General features: G+C 52.3%; 3 protein-coding genes across 8 annotated transcripts in view; 2 read left to right on the forward strand and 1 right to left on the reverse strand.

Moving 5' to 3' along the window:
- Nucleotides 1-2480, forward strand: part of NEK9 (NIMA related kinase 9) — a 32481-nt gene extending 30001 nt beyond the window's left edge. For all 4 annotated transcript variants that reach the window (XM_069951078.1, XM_069951075.1, XM_069951077.1 and 1 more), the window contains exon 23: nucleotides 2058-2480. In XM_069951078.1, coding sequence (XP_069807179.1) covers nucleotides 2058-2189 — 132 coding nt within the window. In that variant the 3' untranslated portion in view covers nucleotides 2190-2480. The remainder of the gene's footprint in view (nucleotides 1-2057) is intronic.
- Nucleotides 1293-11201, reverse strand: LOC138770607 (trichohyalin-like). The gene is made up of 3 exons (XM_069949709.1): nucleotides 8770-11201; nucleotides 8165-8424; nucleotides 1293-2198 (listed from the first exon to the last, which is right to left on the reverse strand). Exons 1-2 carry the CDS (start codon nucleotides 11011-11013, stop codon nucleotides 8170-8172), a joined length of 2499 nt encoding a protein of 832 aa, XP_069805810.1. The 5' UTR covers nucleotides 11014-11201; the 3' UTR covers nucleotides 1293-2198; nucleotides 8165-8169.
- Nucleotides 11088-21459, forward strand: ACYP1 (acylphosphatase 1). Of its 3 annotated transcripts, none has more exons than XM_069951079.1 (3): nucleotides 11088-11152; nucleotides 20882-21008; nucleotides 21090-21459. In XM_069951079.1, exons 2-3 carry the CDS (start codon nucleotides 20925-20927, stop codon nucleotides 21303-21305), a joined length of 300 nt encoding a protein of 99 aa, XP_069807180.1. In that variant the 5' UTR covers nucleotides 11088-11152; nucleotides 20882-20924; the 3' UTR covers nucleotides 21306-21459. The 3 variants fall into 3 exon arrangements, with proteins under 3 accessions (XP_069807180.1, XP_069807182.1, XP_069807181.1); XM_069951081.1 differs by lacking the exon at nucleotides 11088-11152 and adding an exon at nucleotides 11190-11253; XM_069951080.1 differs by lacking the exon at nucleotides 11088-11152 and adding an exon at nucleotides 13340-13489.
- The last annotated feature ends 899 nt before the right edge of the window (nucleotides 21460-22358 follow it).

The raw sequence follows: 22358 nt of genomic DNA on the forward strand, positions 1-22358 counted from the left end.
TGTGTGAAGGAACTGTAGGGATGTGTCTCCAAATGTTGTAATGATTCCGGGATATGGAGTCAAACATGTTCTTAGTGTCTAGGCCAAGAAGCGTGCTTGTGGGGGCAGAAACTACTGAGCAGACTCCGGAAGTTTCCGCCTTTTGTGAACCCCAATTGATGGGGGGGATAGGAGTTGGGGTCAGAAAGTTTGCAGCCTATTGGCCTCAATGCTGGCTGACAGTTCACAATCTATGGTGAAATGGAATGGTATGAGGTCACAGGGGCTTAGGGAAACCATTTTGTGGGAATCATGGAGAAGTTCTGTGGGGGAAGGGCACTATTTGTGACATAAGAATTTTGTAATAATCTGCAGTAAGGCCATCTGGGCCAGCGTTACTATTGTGCAGGGCTGAAAGGGTGTTTGCTACCTCTCCATGTCTAATTGGATGCGAGAGGCGATCACGCTGTTCTCGGGAAAGGGAAGGGCTGAAGAATTGAGAAGATGCCACGTCAGGTTGCAATGGTTGGGCCACTGAATATAGGTCAGTCAGGTAAGTTTCCATGATGGTGGATGTCGGAGGCTACCCGTTCTCAGGTGTTTCAGTTATCTTTGGCCAATGTAATGGCGTCCAGTAGATCTTTATACTAGATAATCCTGTGTAGAGGAGCTGGTAGGATGGGTCAGTCTGTGCGCCGCATTGTTCTTTATTCTCTTTTGCAATGGCCCCTGTGATGTGTGCCCGCATGATGGGCACCATGGATATGCGCTATGGTAGCGGGCTATCCGGAGTGAAAGGTTCCCCAGTGAGGCTTGAGAGAATTGTGGAAGTCCTCAGAGTACAAATAGCAGCCGGGAGCAGGGTGCTACATTGTGAGGCCTCTATGCACCCCCTTACGGATGCCATGACACACGGGTACACTCGGGTACCTGATGCTTAGTTCCTCACAACTTTATACAATCATTTAGTTCATCCAACTGAATTAAAGCAGAAAGTCTGAGCATCACCGGCATCTAATTCATTGTGGTAACAGGAGACCGCCGGGGCACACCAGGGTGGGGGAGATTATCATGTGGTTAGCCATAGCACTCCTCTGCTAACACTGCTGTAGCGTTATAGCCTCCAGAGCATCGCTCCACTAATTACATCAGAAACAGAGCATGCCCACTGTGCTCTCCCATAGTCAGAAGGTTATGGTCACTGTTCCCCATCAATGCACACACCTCTACACAGGTCACAAAGCATGCCCACTATTCTTTACCATAAAAGTTATTTAAAAAAAACAACAACAAGTGTCTCAATCACTTATTTTAATTGATAAAATAAAAATGTATAATACCCTGCAGAGAGGCAGACAGGGTGGGCTTAGGGCATTTGGACGCAGCTCATGTTACATAGGACCTGGGGGGGTGGGGGGGGGGGCGATGACATGTCTGTGGCTCAGGTATACAGGTTCTGGGGGGAGGTGGGGTGGCGGCATATGTGTGGCTTATGCTGCACCGGTTCTGCGGGGTGCATATGTGTGGCTTATGCTGCACAGGTTCTGCGGGGTGCATATGTGTGGCTTATGCTGCACAGGTTCAGCGGGGGGGCATATTTGTGGCTAATGCTGCACAGGTTCAGCGGGGGGGGGGGGGGGGGCATATGTGTGGCTTATGCTGCACAGGTTCAGCGGGGGGCCCCATATGTGTGGCTTATGCTGCACAGGTTCAGCGGGGGGGCATATGTGTGGCTTATGCTGCACAGGTTCAGTGGGTGGCATATGTGTGGCTCAGGCTGCACAGGTTCAGTGGGGGGCCCCATATTTGTGGCTTATGCTGCACAGGTTCAGCGGGGGGCCCCATATGTGTGGCTTATGCTGCACAAGTTCAGCGGGGGGCATATGTGTGGCTAATGCTACACAGGTTTGGGGGGGCCCCATATGTGTGGCTTATGCTACACAGGATCTTGGGGTATGGCGGCACATGTATGGCTCATCGGGAGGGGGGGGGCATATGTGTGGCTCATGGGGCATACACACATGTGGAATACAGCCGGGCTGCCTTTATCTGACAATGTTCTGCTCTTCTTTTTGTAGGTGGTGCTCTGTATGAAGGGGGCATCCTCCACTGGTGTCAGCACAGAGACCTCCAGAGAAGACTGTGATGAGGGATCGTGGTGCTTCTTGGGTGCAGACCCCTGTCGCTCAGCTTCTGGGACGCCCATGTGATCTGTGGATCTGTCATAAAAAGAAAGACTTGTCAGTGCCTTATGTATGAGCACAGCGCCCCCTATGTGTCTGGTGTCATGAAGAGCAGCAGGGAGTGGGGGAGGGTATTTTATTGCCAGAATGGACAGTTCCTTTCCGCACGGCCACCTTTTAATTTGCCAAAGATGTGAGTGAATCCGGGCACTGCCAGCGCTGAGCACAGCGCTCCCTGGCCTGGCAGGCTGAACCACTATTCAGCCATGCTTCAGGCCTCCTCACACCAAATGTGAATAAAACACTGTGTGAAGCTGAGCAGCTGTGTCATGTGGAGTAAGTGCCCCCCATGTGTGTACTGACAGAATGGGTTATGAGTATACAGGGAATGGTGTCGTCATCTAGTTATATAGGGGATCCTGACACAAGAAACTCATCTACAGATCGATCAGAGGACCACATCAAGAAATGGTTGTGATGAAGAGGAGCCCGGAAACTGCAGCCAAATACAACATTGATATCCAACTAAGCAGTCTGAGCCACAGCGGTCCGCTCCCGAGAACAGATATAATAGACCAGCAGCTCCAACTACATCATGTATGAGCAGAACAGAAAGGCAATGCCAGGAACAAAACTGAAAAAACTGTCTTTGTGGAGAAACATAGACGATCAGATCTCTGTGGAGAAACATGGCCACATAAGACGGATCCAGGTCTCTGTGGAGAAACATGGACGATCAGATAGATCCAGATCTCTGTGGTGAAACATGGACGATCAGATAGATCCAGATCTCTGTGGTGAAACATGGACAATCAGATAGATCCAGATCTCTGTGGAGAAACGTGGCCACATAAGACAGATCCAGGTCTCTGTAGAGAAACATGGACGATCAGATAGATCCAGATCTCTGTGGTGAAACATGGACAATCAGATAGATCCAGATCTCTGTGGAGAAACATGGCCACATAAGACGGATCCAGGTCTCTGGAGAAACATGGACGATCAGATAGATCCAGATCTCTGTGGAGAAACATGGCCACATAAGACGGATCCAGGTCTCTGTGGTGAAACATGGACAATCAGATAGATCCAGATCTCTGTGGAGAAACATGGCCACATAAGACGGATCCAGGTCTCTGTGGAGAAACGTGGCCACATAAGACGGATCCAGGTCTCTGTGGAGAAACATGGACAATCAGATAGATCCAGATCTCTGTGGAGAAACGTGGCCACATAAGACGGATCCAGGTCTCTGTGGAGAAACGTGGCCACATAAGACGGATCCAGGTCTCTGTGGAGAAACATGGACAATCAGATAGATCCAGATCTCTGTGGAGAAACGTGGCCACATAAGACGGATCCAGGTCTCTGTGGAGAAACGTGGCCACATAAGACGGATCCAGGTCTCTGTGGAGAAACATGGACAATCAGATAGATCCAGATCTCTGTGGAGAAACGTGGCCACATAACACGGATCCAGGTCTCTGTGGAGAAACATGGACGATCAGATTTCTGTGGAGAAACGTGGCCACATAAGACGGATCCAGGTCTCGGTGGAGAAACATGGACGATCAGATAGATCCAGATCTCTGTGGAGAAACGTGGCCACATGAGATGGATCCAGATCTCTGTGGTGAAACATGGACAATCAGATCCAGATCTCTGTGGTGAAACATGGACAATCAGATCCAGATCTCTGTGGTGAAACATGGACAATCAGATCCAGATCTCTGTGGTGAAACATGGACAATCAGATCCAGATCTCTGTGGTGAAACATGGACAATCAGATCCAGATCTCTGTGGTGAAACATGGACAATCAGATCCAGATCTCTGTGGTGAAACATGGACAATCAGATCCAGATCTCTGTGGTGAAACATGGACGATCAGATTTCTGTGGAGAAACGTGGCCACATAAGACGGATCCAGGTCTCTGTGGAGAAACATCGACGATCAGATTTCTGTGGAGAAACGTGGCCACATAAGACGGATCCAGGTCTCTGTGGAGAAACATCGACGATCAGATTTCTGTGGAGAAACGTGGCCACATAAGACGGATCCAGGTCTCTGTGGAGAAACATCGACGATCAGATTTCTGTGGAGAAACGTGGCCACATAAGACGGATCCAGGTCTCTGTGGAGAAACATCGACGATCAGATTTCTGTGGAGAAACGTGGCCACATAAGACGGATCCAGGTCTCTGTGGAGAAACATGGACGATCAGATTTCTGTGGAGAAACGTGGCCACATAAGACGGATCCAGGTCTCGGTGGAGAAACATAGACGATCAGATAGATCCAGATCTCTGTGGAGAAACGTGGCCACATGAGATGGATCCAGATCTCTGTGGTGAAACATGGACAATCAGATCCAGATCTCTGTGGAGAAACGTGGCCACATGAGATGGATCCAGATCTCTGTGGTGAAACATGGACAATCAGATCCAGATCTCTGTGGTGAAACATGGACAATCAGATCCAGATCTCTGTGGAGAAACGTGGCCACATAAGACGGATCCAGGTCTCTGTGGAGAAACATGGACGATCAGATTTCTGTGGAGAAACGTGGCCACATAAGACGGATCCAGGTCTCGGTGGAGAAACATGGACGATCAGATAGATCCAGATCTCTGTGGTGAAACATGGCCCAATCAAAGCTCAGTCAACTAGAGATAGATAACACTGCTTTGTCAGATGGATCCAAACCTCTGAGGGGAAACATGGCCAGGCCAATGGATCCAGATCTCTGCAGAAAAACATGGCTAATCAGATAGATCCAGCTCTATGAAGAAACATGGCTGGTGAGATTGATCGAAAGCTCTGTAACACCATATTGATGGAGACAAGTAGCAGGAACCACTGAGCCCTTCCTGTGAGGTGTGACCAGTTCCAGCTGGAGGAGGAGGTGTACTGGTGGCTGCTGCCTGAATGACAGGAGAAAGTCAGCAGGACTTTGCACCGTCCACAAAGTACCAGGAGACATGGAGAAGGCTATAGGAGGGCAACAATCCAGCAGCAGGACCGCTTCCTCTGCCTTTGTGCAAGGAACAGGAGGAACGCTGCCAGAGCCCTGCAAAATTGCCTCCAGCAGCCTAAAATGTGCATGTGTCTGCACAAACTGTTAGAGACTGACTCTATGAGGATGGTATGGGGGCCTGACGTCTACAGATGGGGGTTTTGCTCACAGCCCAACACCGTAAATCCACCAACATCACGTTGCAGTACAGACTTGTCCAGGAGTTGGCAGCTGCTTTAGTCCAGGTCTGGGTGAAGATGTCTCAGGAGACCATCGGCCACCTCATCAGGAGCATGCCCGGACCTTTTTGGGAGGTCATACGCCTCATCAGGAGCATGCCCGGGCCTTGTAGGGAGGTCATACACCTCATCAGGAGCATGCCCGGACCTTGTAGGGAGGCCATACAGACACCTCATCTGGAGTATGCCCGGGCCTTGTAGGGAGGTCATACAGACACCTCATCAGGAGCATGCCCGGGCCTTGTAGGGGGGTCATACACCTCATCAGGAGCATGCCCGGGCCTTGTAGGGAGGTCATACACCTCATCAGGAGCATGCCCGGACCTTGTAGGGAGGCCATACAGACACCTCATCTGGAGCATGCCGGGGCCTTGTAGGGAGGCCATACAGACACCTCATCAGAAGCATGCCCGGGCCTTGTATTGGGGTCATACACCTCATCAGGAGCATGCTTGGGCATTGTAGGGAGGTCATACAGACACCTCATCAGGAGCATGCCCGGGCCTTGTAGGGAGGTCATACAGTCGCCTCATCAGGAGCATGCCCGGGCCTTGTAGGGAGGTCATACATCTCATCAGGAGCATGCCCGGGCCTTGTAGGGAGGTCATACGGCCACTTCATCAGGAGCATGCCCGAGCCTTGTAGGGAGGTCATACACCTCATCAGGAGCATGCCTGGGCCTTGTAGGGAGGTCATACAGCCACCTCATCTGGAGCATGCCCGGACCTTGTAGGGAGGTCATACGGCCACCTCATCAGGAGCATGCCTGGGCCTTGTAGGGAGGTCATACACCTCATCAGGAGCATGCCCGGGCCTTGTAGGGAGGTCATACACCTCATCAGGAGCATGCCCGGGCCTTGTAGGGAGGTCATACAGCCACCTCATCAGGAGCATGGCCGGGCCTTCTAGGGAGGTCATACAGCCACCTCATCAGGAGCATGCCTGAGCCTTGTAGGGAGGTCATACAGACACCTCATCAGGAGCATGCCTGGGCCTTGTAGGGAGGTCATACAGCCACCTCATCAGGAGCATGCCCGGGCCTTGTAGGGAGGCCATACAGGCACCTCATCAGGAGCATGCCCGGGCCTTGTAGGGAGGCCATACACCTCATCAGGAGCATGGCCGGGCCTTGTAGGGAGGTCATACACCTCATCAGGAGCATGCCCGGGCCTTGTAGGGAGGTCATACAGACACCTCATCAGGAGCATGCCTGGGCCTTGTAGGGAGGTCATACAGTCGCCTCATCAGGAGTATGGCCGGGCCTTGTAGGGAGGTCATACAGACACCACATCAGGAGCATGCCCGGGCCTTGTAGGGAGGTCATACAGACGTCTAATCAGGAGCATGCCTGGGCCTTGTAGGGAGGTCATACACCTCATCAGGAGCATGCCGGGGACATGTAGGGAAGTCATACACCTCATCAGGAGCATGCCCGGGCCTTGTAGTGAGGTTAGACAGGCATGTGGAGACCACACACACAATACATCAGCCTTGAGAGAGCTACCACTGTAATTCTGTGTGTGACGCCACCTCCAGGCCGCCATTCGATAATACATGGGATTCCCAGGGATGATGTGTGTGGGATGTTGGTGTCAGCACATTGAGCTTTCTACAGAACCAGAGTATCACTGAGAAGATGTCATTCCCTCACATCGAGGAGGAGTATATATATTTATATCAGTCACATCTAGGAGGGGTATATACTGATCAAGTGCCAGCTGGAGCGGGCAGATAAGATGGCAAGCATGGTAACAACTCAAATTGCCAAACAGATAGTACAGGCAAATACGTCTATACAGGACACACCAGATGCAGGTGACAGATGTTGGAGACAAAGACATGGGTGCAGGTCACACTATGCAGGAATAGATAGCTAGTACAAACGGGTTGAGTCAGGTTCACACTCACGGCGGGAAAACACAGGTATATGGGAACCAACTGGAAAAGTAGGCCCAGACAGCAGGAACACAAGAACACAGGAACCAGAAAGTAAAATTCAAGAACACTGGGTAAAGGAGCTCAGGAATACTCGCTTAGCAAAATAGCAGAGAGATCTTAGAAGGACCACAATGCTCAGGCAGGGCACATGTGCAAGAAAGAAAAAAACTCCTTGTATACCTATGCACAGGTGGAGATAATTAAGGTACTGAACCTTTAAATCCAGAAAGGGTGCCCCCTCCGGTGGCCGGATGTATACTGCACAAAGAGACACATGCGGCTCGACCCATGCATCTAGACCCGAATGATCCAGGCTGCCACAGAGGGCAGGGCCATCGCCTGCCGCAGAAGACAGTGGACAGGATACCTGGCCACCGTTATAGGCTTCCAGTGTAACACATTATATGGTGCAGCAGCCTTCTATCATCTGGATAGCTCAGTATTAACACCCATCTGCTCTTAGGCTCAATTCACACAGTGTTCATGCAGGGCGCCTTTGTCACCAGGATGCCAACATCTACTTTGGGCACTGCAGTGGGCTCCATTCTCTTTAGTGGGCTGGACATAGGTAGGAAGTATTGGACCAAGGGAGTCCCTATTTAGTCCAGCTAAGTGTGTGTACGTAGGAAGTGGTGACTACCCATGTACAGGCCAGTACATCGCTGCAGGGCGCTGTGGTTTCCCTTTTTGGTGCCGCCCTATATTTGGCACACGCTCCCTTAACTGTGGTGTAGACACAAGATGTGGGAGAGGCTGTTGCCTCCCCCACATTCACCCATTATAAACCACAAACATGGAGCACGTGGTACCTGTGTCAGCGGCGACGGGCTGGTGGAGGACGTGGCTTGCTTTTAATGGTCTCACACTTTGGAATATGTCGTTCAGCTGCACGTGGAGCAAAGCGTCGACTACAGTGAGGACAAGTCAAGTAGTCCGGGTTTTCCTCTGGGGGAAGGGGCGGCAGATCAGATATTCTCCCCCCTCTGGCCACAACGTCCTGCACTACACGAGTCTGGCGGATGGTCCTCAGGAAAGACTCGTGCTTCTGGCGCCAGGAGGTGGTCCCGACCTATCAAAGACAAGTGAGAACACGGTGGGGGAGATGTATGAGGCAAAGAGGGGGGAATGTGCAGGAGACAAAGGGGGAATGAAGGGAGGAAGGTGCAGTAGATCAGGGGGAATGAAGGGAGGAAGGTGCAGGAGACAAAGGGGGAATGAAGGGAGGAAGGTGCAGGAGACAAAGGGGGAATGAAGGGAGGAAGGTGCAGGAGACAAAGGGGGAATGAAGGGAGGAAGGTGCAGGAAACCAGGGGGAATGAAGGGAGGAAGGTGCAGGAGACCAGGGGGGAAATAGAGGGGAGATTACATATAAATCCAGCCTATGGTGGAATATAATATGAGAAATGCTGCTGACCTGGGGGGGTGGGGAGGGTCGTCTCCCTTTCTTCTGCAGGTATTGCTCTAGATCTGTTCCCTTGGCTCGGGCCTTTGAGGAGTCAAACACTTTCCTCCTGGAGCGCTGCGTTTTCTCACATACCACGCTGTGCTTCTGCAGGCGATGTTCCATAAAACGTCGTCCACACAACAGACATGGGACCAGTGGCTGTCCCAGACTCTGGGGGTTGTTCTTCTCTTCTAAGTTCCCAGATGGTGGACGTTCACCATCCTGTACTCCCCCAGTTTCCAATTTCAGCCGACAAAAAACGTCTTCAACATGTGAAAGAGAAGGGCGCTGTGAGGAGGGAAAGGTCAGATCGGACTCGCCTATATAGAGGGGACTGGCCTTCCAATTGCCCCTGGTGTAATGGTCTCTAGAGAGGGGACTGGCCTTTCCAGCCTCCACATGGCTTCCAGTGCCTCGGTCCTCTAGTCTGGGTCCCATCTTGTTGCTCCGGATCTCTTTGACCCCCCGTTCAGCCTCCTCCCGTCCCCTCTGGATCTCTCGGACCCCCCGCTCAGCCTCCTCCCGTCCCCTCTGGATCTCTCTGACCCCCCGTTCAGCCTCCTCCCGTCCCCTCTGGATCTCTTGGACTCCCCATTCCGTCTGGATCTCTCGGACCCCCTGTTTAGCCTCCTCCCGTCCCCTCTGGATCTCTAGGGCCCCCTGTTCAGCCTCCTCCCGTCCCCTCTGGATCTCTAGGGCCCCCTGTTCAGCCTCCTCTGGTCCCCTCCGGATCTCTAGGGCCCCCCGTTCAACCTCCTCCGGTCCCCTCCGGATCTCTCGGGCCCCCCGTTCAGCCTCCTCCGGTCCCCTCCGGATCTCTAGGGCCCCCCGTTCAGCCTCCTCCCGTCCCCTCCGGATCTCTCGGACCCCCCGTTCAGCCTCCTCCCGTCCCCTCCGGATCTCTCGGGCCCCCTGTTCTGCCTCCTCCCGTCCCCTCCGGATCTCTCGGGCCCCCCGTTCAGCCTCCTCCCGTCCCCTCCGGATCTCTCGGGCCCCCCGTTCAGCCTCCTCCCGTCCCCTCCGGATCTCTCGGACCCCCCGTTCAGCCTCCTCCCGTCCCCTCTGGATCTCTTGGACCCCTCGTTCCTCCTCCTGCCGTTCTCTCTGGATCTCTCGGACCCCCCGATCCTCCTCCTGCCGTTCTCTCTGGATCTCTCGGGCCCCCTGTTCAGCCTCCTCCCGTCCCCTCCGGATCTCTCGGACCCCCCGTTCAGCCTCCTCCCGTCCCCTCCGGATCTCTCGGACCCCTCGTTCCTCCTCCTCCCGTCCCCTCCGGATCTCTCGGACCCCTCGTTCCTCCTCCTCCCGTCCCCTCCGGATCTCTCGGACCCCTCGTTCCTCCTCCTGCCGTTCTCTCTGGATCTCTCGGACCCCCCGTTCCTCCTCCTGCCGTTCTCTCTGGATCTCTCGGACCCCCCGTCCCTCCTCCTGCCGTTCTCTCTGGATCTCTCGGACCCCCCGTTCCTCCTCCTGCCGTTCTCTCTGGATCTCTCGGACCCCCTGTTCCTCCTCCTGCCGTTCTCTCTGGATCTCTCGGACCCCCCGTTCCTCCTCCTGCCGTTCTCTCTGGATCTCTCGGACCCCCTGTTCCTCCTGCCGTTCTCTCTGGATCTCTCGGACCCCCTGTTCCTCCTCCTGCCGTTCTCTCTGGATCTCTCGGACCCCCTGTTCCTCCTCCTGCCGTTCTCTCTGGATCCGCCTCAGCTCTTCCTCCGTCCTCCGCAGCTTTTCTCGGAGCAGCGCCTCCTTCTTGCGGATCTCGGCCTCCAGGTTCATCTCGCTTTTCTCCAGCTCCTGCCATTGGTCAGGACGGCCGGGTCCGGACTTGGAGCGCACATAAGGCAGCGGGACTTTGGCGGCGGTGGCTGTGATGTGAGCGGACGGGGTGCGGGGGAAGACGGGCCTTAGAGGGTGTGCCCTGTCCACCCCCGCAGTCCTTTTAGGCACAGTCCAGTTGGAGGCCCAGGCCCTGTCCTCTGGGGGCTGGTGGACCCTGTAACCCTTGATGCGCTGCTGCTGTTGTTGCTGTTGTTGTGTCAGCAGCTTTAGCATCTTGTCCTCCTTGTCCCGCAGCGCCCTCTCCTGGTACTCACTCCTCAGCAGCTCCAGTCTGGACAGCCCCTGGGGCCCCTGGGGCCCCCTCCGGAGGGAGGACAGCTGCCCCTCAGCCTGGGCCTCAATGTGGCGGTAAGGAGACAGCTCCAGCCTGGCCATCCCGCTCTCGGCTCTCGCAGGGACTGTTGTACTGGTTGCTAGGAGACCGCACCCGCTGACGTCACTGATGGGCGGCACCTGATGGCGTCATCACCCGGCGCTTCCGTTCTGAGCATTGTCATAGAGACGAGCGGAGCGGGTGAGTAACGGAAACGTCCCACGCGTGTGTTATCTCTTCTATATCCTGCAAAACTACCACTCCCAGCATGAGGCTGGGGGTTATACTGGGCGGGGACTGAGGTGGCTGCACGGGTGACATTGGGGGGGCTGCAGGGGTCATGTGATGGGCAGGCTGCAGGGTCATGTGATGGGGGGGGGGCTGCAGGGTCATGTGATGGGGGGGGCTGCAGGGGTCATGTGATGGGGGGGGGCTGCAGGGGTCATGTGAGGGGGTGATGGGGGGGCTGCAGGGGCCATGTGAGGGGGTGATGGGGGGGCTGCAGGGGCCATGTGAGGGGGTGATGGGGGGGCTGCAGGGGCCATGTGAGGGGGTGATGGGGGGGCTGCAGGGGCCATGTGAGGGGGGGGGCTGCAGGGGCCATGTGAGGGGGTGATGGGGGGGGCTGCAGGGGTCATGTGAGGGGGTGATGGGGGGGCTGCAGGGGCCATGTGAGGGGGTGATGGGGGGGCTGCAGGGGCCATGTGAGGGGGGGGGCTGCAGGGCCCATGTGATGGGGGGGGGGCTGCAGGGGCCATGTGAGGGGGTGATGGGGGGGGCTGCAGGGGCCATGTGAGGGGGTGAGGGGGGGGCAGAAGGGGCCATGTGATGGGGGGCTGCAGGGGTCATGTGATGGGCGGGCTGCAGGGGTCATGTGATGGGGGGGGCTGCAGGGGTCATGTGATGGGCAGGCTGCAGGGGTCATGTGATGGGCAGGCTGCAGGGGTCATGTGATGGGCAGGCTGCAGGGTCATGTGATGGGGGGGGCTGCAGGGGCCATGTGATGGGGGGGCTGCAGGGGTCATGTGATGGGGGGGGCTGCAGGGCCCATGTGAGGGGCGGGGCAGAAGGGGCCATGTGATGCAGAGGTCATGTGAGGGGGCCATGTGATGGGGGGCTGCAGGGGTCATGTGATGGGCGGGCTGCAGGGGTCATGTGATGGGGGGGGCTGCAGGGGTCATGTGATGGGCAGGCTGCAGGGGTCATGTGATGGGCAGGCTGCAGGGGTCATGTGATGGGCAGGCTGCAGGGTCATGTGATGGGGGGGGCTGCAGGGGCCATGTGATGGGGGGGCTGCAGGGGTCATGTGATGGGGGGGGCTGCAGGGCCCATGTGAGGGGCGGGGCAGAAGGGGCCATGTGATGCAGAGGTCATGTGAGGGGGTGATGTTAGGGGGGGCTGCAGGGGTCATGTGGTCAGAGGAGGGGGATAATATCATATTACAGAGGAGTAGGATGATAGTACTGTCAGGAATGTGCAGTAGCCTGGTGTGAACTGGGCCTGGTTTTAGCTTTTGTGTGACACACCCGATTGCTTCTCCGCTGCCGGCAATGCAGGAGCAATGGTGCGTTTACACAGACAGATTTATCTGACAGATTTTGGAAGCCAAAACCATGAGCAGATTATAAACTGGGAACAGGTGATAAAGGTAAGACTGAGATTTCTCCTGTTTTCAAATCCATTCCTGGCTTTGGCATCCAAAATCAGATAAATCTCTGTGTGTAAACGCAGCATTATACTGAATTCTCCCAGCCTTGATTGCTGCAGCTGAGCAGTGTTGTTTGATTGACGTTTTTCTCTGCCTGTCTGGAACCTGGAGGATCAGAGCGCTGGTCCAATGGAGATCCGGACCGGGCTCTTGATCCTCATAAAAGAAGGCTGAGACTTCTCAGCACTGGCTATTAAAGGGGTAGTGCGACGCTAAGCAATTATTCACAAAATAACACACATTACAACTCACACTAGACCCGGAAGTGTGGTGCATTATACTCACCGCATCTCGTGTCGGATTGTGGATTGTGGCGCTAAGGTGGAACGTCAGCTGACGTCTTTGAGGCAAGATAAACGTCCTGTAGAAGACTACTGTGCGGAATTAGGACAGTGGTGCGGTCCCTCTGCCTGGATTGACCCTGCCCTTAGATACCAGTTCCGAGCAAGGCTGTGTGACCGTCTCAAGGACCTGTTAGTGGCCTATCCTTACCCAGAGACCCTTGAGGAAGCTATGACACTAGCCATCCCGGTGGACCGACGCATGAGGGATGGACAAAGAGAGAAGGCGACCTCTGACTCTCCCAAACCTATGTTCCCCCGGACTCCTTATCCTAAATTTTCCTCTCTCGTCTCTTCCCCCTCTTGAGGAACATGTAGGTTGACTCCACCAATGCCAGGGCGAGACGGGCACATCGCCTCCAAAACGACCTCTGCCTGTATTGTGGGAAAGCAGGACATAGAGTACGGCAATGTCCTTCCAGGCCAGAACCACCGCCAGAAACCTCTAGGTGCCTGAGCGTCTATCGAGGGGGTCACTCAGGCGCACAGGTAACCTGCCTATTTCTCTGGTGTTGGGGAATAGATTTATTTCTGGGTACGCCCAGGTGGATTCTGGTTCTTCCGACATAACACCACCCCCCCCCCCCCCCCCCCCCCGAAGTAAATGTGGGGTCGGTACATGTGAAGACTCTTGATTTTCTTATTATGAATAATCTGATGTTATTCTGTGGTTGCCCTGGCTGGAAGCACATAACCCTGTGTTCAATTGGTCCAGCAGGGAACTGGTTCGGTGAGGGTCTAGATGTGGTTCCCATTGTATTACTGTATTACAGAATGTTCCCCTGGGGAGGGGGAGATTCCTGAGTTTTTGTCTGATTATGCTGACATGTTTGATGAAAGTTCAGTGGGGGCTTTACCCCCACCCCACCCCCATCGACCCTATGATTGCTCAATTGATCTCTTGCCTGGGGCCAAATATCCCATTTTTATATCATATTAAACTTAACTTGTATTGACTATCGTGAATTGAACAAAATTACTGTGAAAAATCAACATCCTCTACCCCTTATTCCTGATTTATTTAATTTAATTGTGGGTGCTAAGTGGTTTTCTAAAATTGATTTGCAGGGAGCATACGATATAATAAGGATTAAGGAGGGTGATTAATGGAAGACCGCCTTCAATACCCCTGAAGGGCATTTCGAATACCTTGTTATGCCCCAGCAGTCTTCCAACACTTTGTAAATTATGTATTCCACGAGTACTTTGGTCCTTTCTTGGTTGTATATCTTGATGACATTTTGATTTATTCCCCTGACTGGTCTTCTCACATTTTGCATGTCCGCACTGTCATGGAACTTCTGAGAGCTAATCAGCTGTGTGCCAAGCTGTGTAATTGCCAATTTGGAATTCAGGAGGTCTCATTCCCTTATGCCCTTTGGGTATAAGATAACATCAAACTGGTTTAGTATGGACCCTCTTAAAGGAGAAGTCCGGTGAAAATTTTTATTAAAGTATTGTATTGCCCCCCAAGTTATACAAATCACCACTATAGACTTATTATGAGAAATGCTTATAAAGGGCTTTTTTCCCTGCACGTACTACTACATCAAGGCTTCACTTCCTGGATAACATGGTGATGTCGCTTCCTGGTTAACACGGTGATGTCGCTTCCTGGTTAACACGGTGACGTCGCTTCCTGGTTAACACGGTGACGTCGCTTCCTGGTTAACACGGTGACGTCGCTTCCTGGATAACACGGTGACGTCGCTTCCTGGATAACACGGTGACGTCGCTTCCTGGATAACACGGTGACGTCGCTTCCTGGATAACACGGTGACGTCGCTTCCTGGATAACACGGTGAGGTCGCTTCCTGGATAACACGGTGAGGTCGCTTCCTGGATAACACGGTGACGTCGCTTCCTGGATAACACGGTGACGTCGCTTCCTGGATTAAATGGTGATGTCATGACCCGACTCTCAGAGCTGTGCGGGCTCAGTATCCCTTCAGTGCCCTGTGTCCCTCAGTCCCGTCAATACAATACTTTAATAAAAATTTCCGCTGGACTTCTCCTTTAAAGTCCAAGCTATTGAGAACTGGGAGCGACCCAATAACCTTAAGGCTCTGCAGAGGTTCTTGGGTTTTGCCAATTACTATTGGAAATTTATTAAGGGCTTCTCGCTCATAGCCAAACCTCTCGCCGATTTATCCAAAAAGGGGGCGGATCTGGTAAATTTGACCTTTGACGCTAACTTGGCATTTGACTCAAGTGGTGCTTCTCAGAGGCTCCGGTGCTGATATGGCCGGATTTTAAGCGTCCTTTTGTAGTGAAGGTGGGCGATTCGAGGTGGGGTAGGAGCTGTTCTGTCTCAAAGGTCGGCAGCTCTTACCAACCTTCAACCCGTTGTATTCTTCTCGAGAAAGTTCTCCAAGGCAGAGTGCAACTTTGACATAAGTAATAGAGATTAGTTGGCTATAAAAATGGCAAAACATAAGATGATGGTTCTTACTGATCACAAGAATCTCATGTATTTAGATCAAGCCAAACGTCTCACACCACTCCCAAGCCAGAAGGGCCTTGTTTTTCACTAGGTTCAATTTTGAGATAACCTACCAGCCTGGTTCCAAGAATGTCAAGGCTGACGCCCTGTCCCGCGGCTTTGACATCGAGACTACGCCTAGGATCCATCCCGATACCATCCTGTCCCCTGGTGTGGTAGTGGCCATTTTGCAGCCGGACCTGGGAACTCAAATCGCTGAGTCTAAGTCTTTGGCACCCCAGAACACTCCGGAGTCACAACTATTTTTACCCCCCAATCTTCGCCTCTGAGTTTTGGAGGAGATTCACAGCTCCGTGTTAGATGGACACCCAGGGGTGGCAGGAACCAAATACTTGCACTTGCGCCACTACTGGTGGCCTTCCTGGGCCCGAGATGTTAAGTCCTTCGTGGATGTAAGACCTGTGCTACGTCCAAGGTCCCTTGTAGGTCACCTGAAAGGTTATTACACCCTCTACCTGTGCCTACGAGACTGTGGACACATATATCGATTGTATTCCTGAAAAATTTTTTGTCCAACCAGAGTGTTCAGTTTGTGGCTAAGTTTAAGAGAGATTTTTGTGGTCAGTTGGGTACCGCCTTGTCTTTCTCTTCTGCCTTCCATCCGCAGACGAATGGGCAGATGGAGAGGATCAACCAGTCTCTAGAACAGTTTTTGAGATGTTTGGCTGATGCCCAAGACAAATGAAGGGACTTTTATATCTCTAGCTGAATTCGCCTTAAACAATCATGAGCAGCGCTCACTTAAGATGTCACCGTTCTTTTGCAACTATGGTTTTAACCCAAGGTATTCCTCTACTTATGGTGCCAAGTCAGTTAACCCCTCAGCCAAAGCCACAGTTTGGGCCCAAGTTCATCAGAGTTTGGTCAAAGCCGAGATAATTAACCCAGTTACTTTTAGATTGAAATTGCCTGCTTCATTTCGTATCCATAATGCACTCTTGAAAAAATACATTCTCCCGGTATCTCCATCAACTCCTTCTGCTCCACTAGTCATCCAAGGCGAGTTGGAATATGAGGTGGAGAAAATTCTTAATGCTCCTTGGGTTCAGTGGTCTATACAGTGTCTGGTCCACTGGAAGGGCTTTGGACCAGAGGAACGTACGTGGGTTTCTGGGAAGGATATGCATGCCCCACAGGTGGTTCGACAATATCACGCACAAAATCCGTCTAAGCCTGGTCTGCTCCATAAGGGTCCTGAGGCCCCTCATAAGAGGCGGGGGGGGGGGATACTGTCAGGAATGTGCAGTAGCCTGGTGTGAACTGAGCCTGCTTTTGCTTCTGTGTGACACATCCGATTGCTTCTTAGATTCCGGCAATGCAAGAGTTACACTGAACTCTCCCAGCCTTGATTGCCACAGCTGAGCAAGTGTTTGATTGACGTTTTTCACTGCCTGTCTGAAAACTGGAGGATCAGAGTGCCGTTCCAATAGGGATCCGGACCTGGCTCTTGATCCTCATAAAAGAAAGCTGAGGCAGTCTCTTAGCGCTGGCTATTAAGGTTCATACCCTGATCCCACCTCCCCCTGTCTATTCCTGCCATCCCCGTACCTAATTCCTCTGTTGGATTTACTTGTTATCTGACTTCCCGCCTGATCTTTGACTATCTGACTGGTTCCTGATTCTGTACTGCGTTGCCCGTTTGGTTTGGACTTTGGCTTGTTCGACTCTCCCTTTGTGTTTGTTCCTCTGTCTCATTCTGTGTTCACCTATAGCATAGCAGCGGCAGCCTTCGTGGTTGCCATTTGAGACAAGTGGGTAGGGACAGTGCGTCGGCTCATTAGTAGGGCTCACTGTTGTGTCTTGTCCCTACCTCCCCTGTTCTGACAAATATATTACAGAGGAGGAGGATGGTTACTGCACCCCCTGTATGTATTAGGCTGATTGTTACTGTACCCCTTTTTATATTTTCGGCTGATGGTTACTACACCCCCTGTATGTATTAGGCCGATGGTTACTGCACCCCTGTATGTATTAGGCTGATGGTTACTACACCCCTTGTATGTATCAGGCTTATGGTTACTACACTCCCTGTATGTGTTAGGCTGATGGTTACTGCATCCCCTGTATGTATTAGGCTGATGGTTACTGCACCCCCTGTATGTATTAGGCCGATGGTTACTGCACCCCCTGTATGTATTAGGCTGATGGTTACTGCACCCCCTGTATGTATTAGGCTGATGGTTACTGCACCCCCTGTATGTATTAGGCTGATGGTTACTGCACCCCTGTATGTATTAGGCTGATGGTTACTGCACCCCCTGTATGTATTAGGCCGATGGTTACTGCACCCCTGTATGTATTAGGCTGATGGTTACTGTATCCTCTGTATGTATTAGGCTGATGGTTACTGCATCCCCTGTATGTATTAGGCTGATGGTTACTGCACCCCCTGTATGTATTAGGCTGATGGTTACTGCACCCCCTGTATGTATTAGGCTGATGGTTACTGCACCCCCTGTATGTATTAGGCCGATGGTTACTGCACCCCCTGTATGTATTAGGCTGATGGTTACTGCACCCCCTGTATGTATTAGGCTGATGGTTACTGCACCCCTGTATGTATTAGGCTGATGGTTACTACACCCCTTGTATGTATCAGGCTGATGGTTACTACACTCCCTGTATGTGTCAGGCCGATGGTTACTGCATCCCTCTGTATGTATCAGGCTGATGGTTACTGCACCCCCTGTATGTATTAGGCTGATGGTTACTACACCGCTTGTATGTATTAGGCCGATGGTTACTGCACCCCCTGTATGTATTAGGCCGATGGTTACTGCACCCCCTGTATGTATTAGGCTGATGGTTACTGCACCCCTGTATGTGTTAGGCCGATGGTTACTGCATCCCCTGTATGTATTAGGCTGATGGTTACTGCACCCCCTGTATGTATTAGGCTGATGGTTACTGCACCCCCTGTATGTATTAGGCTGATGGTTACTGCACCCCCTGTATGTATTAGGCTGATGGTTACTGCACCCCTGTATGTGTTAGGCCGATGGTTACTGCATCCCCTGTATGTATTAGGCTGATGGTTACTGCACCCCCTGTATGTATTAGGCTGATGGTTACTGCACCCCCTGTATGTATTAGGCTGATGGTTACTGCACCCCCTGTATGTATTAGGCTGATGGTTACTGCACCCCCTGTATGTATTAGGCTGATGGTTACTGCACCCCCTGTATGTATTAGGCTGATGGTTACTGCATCCTTTGTATGTATTAGGCTGATGGTTACTGCACCCCCTGTATGTCTTAGGCCGATGGTTACTGCATCCCCTGTATGTATTAGGCTGATGGTTACTGCACCCCGTGTACATATTAGGCTAAAAGTTACTGTACCCCTTTTTATATTTTAGGCTGAAAATTACTACACCCCCTATATGTATTAGGCTGATGGTTACTGCACCCCCTGTATGTATTAGGCTGATGGTTACTGCACCCCCTGTATGTATTAGGCTGATGGTTACTGCACCCCCTGTATGTATTAGGCTGATGGTTACTGCACCCCCTGTATGTATTAGGCTGATGGTTACTGCACCCCCTGTATGTATTAGGCTGATGGTTACTACACCCCCTGTATGTATTAGGCTGATGGTTACTGCATCCCCTGTATGTATTAGGCTGATGGTTACTGCATCCCCCTGTATGTATTAGGCTGATGGTTACTGCACCCCCTGTATGTATTAGGCTGATGGTTACTGCATCCCCTGTATGTATTAGGCTGATAGTTACTGCACTCCCTGTATGTATTAGGCTGATAGTTACTGTACCCCTTTTTATATTTTAGGCTGATGGTTACTACACCCCCTATATGTATTAGGCTGATGGTTACTGCACCCCCTGTATGTATCAGGCCGATGGTTACTGCATCCCCCTGTATGTATTAGGCTGATGGTTACTGCACCCCCTGTATGTATTAGGCTGATGGTTACTGCATCCCCTGTATGTATTAGGCTGATGGTTACTGCACCCCCTGTATGTATTAGGCTGATAGTTACTGCACCCCCTGTATGTATTAGGCTGATGGTTACTGCACCCCCTGTATGTATTAGGCTGATGGTTACTGCATCCCCTGTATGTATTAGGCTGATGGTTACTGCACCCCCTGTATGTATTAGGCTGATGGTTACTGCACCCCCTGTATGTATTAGGCTGATGGTTACTGCACCCCCTGTATGTATTAGGCTGATGGTTACTGCACCCCCTGTATGTATTAGGCTGATGGTTACTGCACCCCCTGTATGTATTAGGCTGATGGTTACTGCACCCCCTGTATGTATTAGGCTGATGGTTACTGCATCCCCTGTATGTATTAGGCCGATGGTTACTACACCCCCTGTATGTCTTAGGCCGATGGTTACTGCACCCCCTGTATGTATTAGGCCGATGGTTACTGCACCCCCTGTATGTATTAGGCCGATGGTTACTGCACCCCCTGTATGTATTAGGCTGATGGTTACTGCACCCCCTGTATGTATTAGGCTGATGGTTACTGCACCCCCTGTATGTATTAGGCTGATGGTTACTGCACCCCCTGTATGTATTAGGCTGATGGTTACTACACCCCCTGTATGTCTTAGGCCGATGGTTACTGCATCCCCTGTATGTATTAGGCTGATGGTTACTGCACCCCCTGTATGTATTAGGCTGATGGTTACTGCACCCCCTGTGTTAGGCCGATGGTTACTGCACCCCCTGTATGTATTAGGCTGATGGTTACTGCACCCCCTGTATGTATTAGGCTGATGGTTACTGCACCCCCTGTATGTATTAGGCTGATGGTTACTGCACCCCCTGTATGTATTAGGCCGATGGTTACTACACCCCCTGTATGTCTTAGGCCGATGGTTACTGCACCCCCTGTATGTATTAGGCTGATGGTTACTGCACCCCCTGTATGTATTAGGCTGATGGTTACTGCACCCCCTGTATGTATTAGGCTGATGGTTACTGCACCCCCTGTGTTAGGCCGATGGTTACTGCACCCCCTGTATGTATTAGGCTGATGGTTACTGCACTCCCTGTATGTATTAGGCTGATGGTTACTGCACCCCCTGTGTTAGGCCGATGGTTACTGCACCCCCTGTATGTCTTAGGCCGATGGTTACTGCACCCCCTGTATGTATTAGGCTGATGGTTACTGCACCCCCTGTATGTATTAGGCTGATGGTTACTGCACCCCCTGTATGTATTAGGCTGATGGTTACTGCATCCCCTGTATGTATTAGGCTGATGGTTACTGCACCCCCTGTATGTATTAGGCTGATGGTTACTGCTATCTGTATGTATAATGTGGCCACTGCTATCATCAGTGGAGACTGCCAGTTCAGGGGTGCAGCAGGTGTAAGCCCATTGTCTGTCTTGTCCTGTTTCTAGGTGACCATCGTGTGACCTGAATTGGGACGTCTGTTCTAGGACCATGACAGAGGCCGACTTTCTCATCTGTCTGGATTTTGAGGTGTTTGGGAAGGTTCAAGGCGTTTTCTTTCGGAAGTACACCCAGGTAATAGAGCTGGTGGGCCATAGTGATGATTGCCCCTATCGGGGCTCCTGGTGATGGGGTGTTTGTGTTTGCCTGTTACAGGCGGAGGGGACCCGCTTGGGTCTTGTTGGATGCGTGCAGAATACAGAACGTGGGACAGTCAGAGGTCACTTACAAGGCCCAGTAGCCAAAGTGCGGGAGATGCAGCGATGGCTGCAGGAAACAGGGAGCCCCAAGTCCAGAATCACCAGGGCCCAATTCCACAATGAAAGGAAGATCCAGCAACTTGATCATGTCAGCTTCCAGATCCACAAGTGACAGCTAGGCTCTGCTCGCGGCCCCCTGAGAGACCAATGGCCCGCTGCCACACATTGATGTACGGAGATATCTATGCATGCTGTCCTTCCTTCAGGTGTCCCGCTCCCCCAGTGTGTAGTTATGTCTTGAGGATTAAAGGAAACTTTCATTATCCTCTTTTTCTCTCTTGTCTTTGTCCATCGCCGTGAGATAAGTGTCTTATACCCCACACTCTGAAGTATAAGATGTGTGGATGACATCATCAGTGATGACATCCAGGGGGTGGGGCTGTGACTCCCTCTATACACAGGATATACAGGGGGCAGGGCTATGACTCCCTCTATACACAGGATATACAGGGGGCGGGGCTGTGACTCCCTCTCTATACACAGGATATACAGGGGGCGGGGCTATGACTCCCTCTATACACAGGATATACAGGGGGCGGGGCTATGACTCCCTCTATACACAGGATATACAGGGGGCGGGGCTGTGACTCCCTCTCTATACACAGGATATACAGGGGGCGGGGCTATGACTCCCTCTATACACAGGATATACAGGGGGCGGGGCTGTGACTCCCTCTCTATACACAGGATATACAGGGGGCGGGGCTGTGACTCCCTCTCTATACACATGATATAAAGGGAGGGGGGCTGTGACTCCTTCTCGATATACACGGGGCGGGGCTATGACTCCCTCTATACACAGGATATACAGGGGGCTGGGCTATGACTCCCTCTATACAAAGGATATACAGGGGGTGGGGCTGTGACTCCCTCTCTATACACAGGATATACAGGGGGCGGGGCTATGACTCCCTCTATACACAGGATATGCAGGGGGTGGGGCTGTGACTACCTCTATACACATAATATACAGGGGGCGGGGCTGTGACTACCTCTCTATACACAGGATATACAGGGGGCGGGGCTGTGACTACCTCTCTATACACAGGATATACAGGGGGCGGGGGCTGTGACTACCTCTCTATACACAGGATATACAGGGGGCGGGGCTGTGACCAACTCTATATACAGAAGGGGGCGGGGCTGTGACTACCTCGCTATACAC

The sequence above is a fragment of the Dendropsophus ebraccatus genome, chromosome 13 (genome assembly GCF_027789765.1).
Source record: "Dendropsophus ebraccatus isolate aDenEbr1 chromosome 13, aDenEbr1.pat, whole genome shotgun sequence".
Lineage (NCBI taxonomy): Eukaryota > Metazoa > Chordata > Amphibia > Anura > Hylidae > Dendropsophus > Dendropsophus ebraccatus.

Coding starts and splice junctions, on each gene's coding strand:
- LOC138770607 (XM_069949709.1), bottom strand. CDS start 11,013: ATGGCCAGGCTGGAGCTGTCTCCTTACCGCCACATTGAGGCCCAGGCT. Junction 8,425..8,769: donor GACCCTCCCCACCCCCCCAG/GTCAGCAGCATT, acceptor TGTCTTTGATAG/GTCGGGACCACCTCCTGGCG.
- ACYP1 (XM_069951079.1), top strand. CDS start 20,925: ATGACAGAGGCCGACTTTCTCATCTGTCTGGATTTTGAGGTGTTTGGG. Junction 21,009..21,089: donor TCTTTCGGAAGTACACCCAG/GTAATAGAGCTG, acceptor TGCCTGTTACAG/GCGGAGGGGACCCGCTTGGG.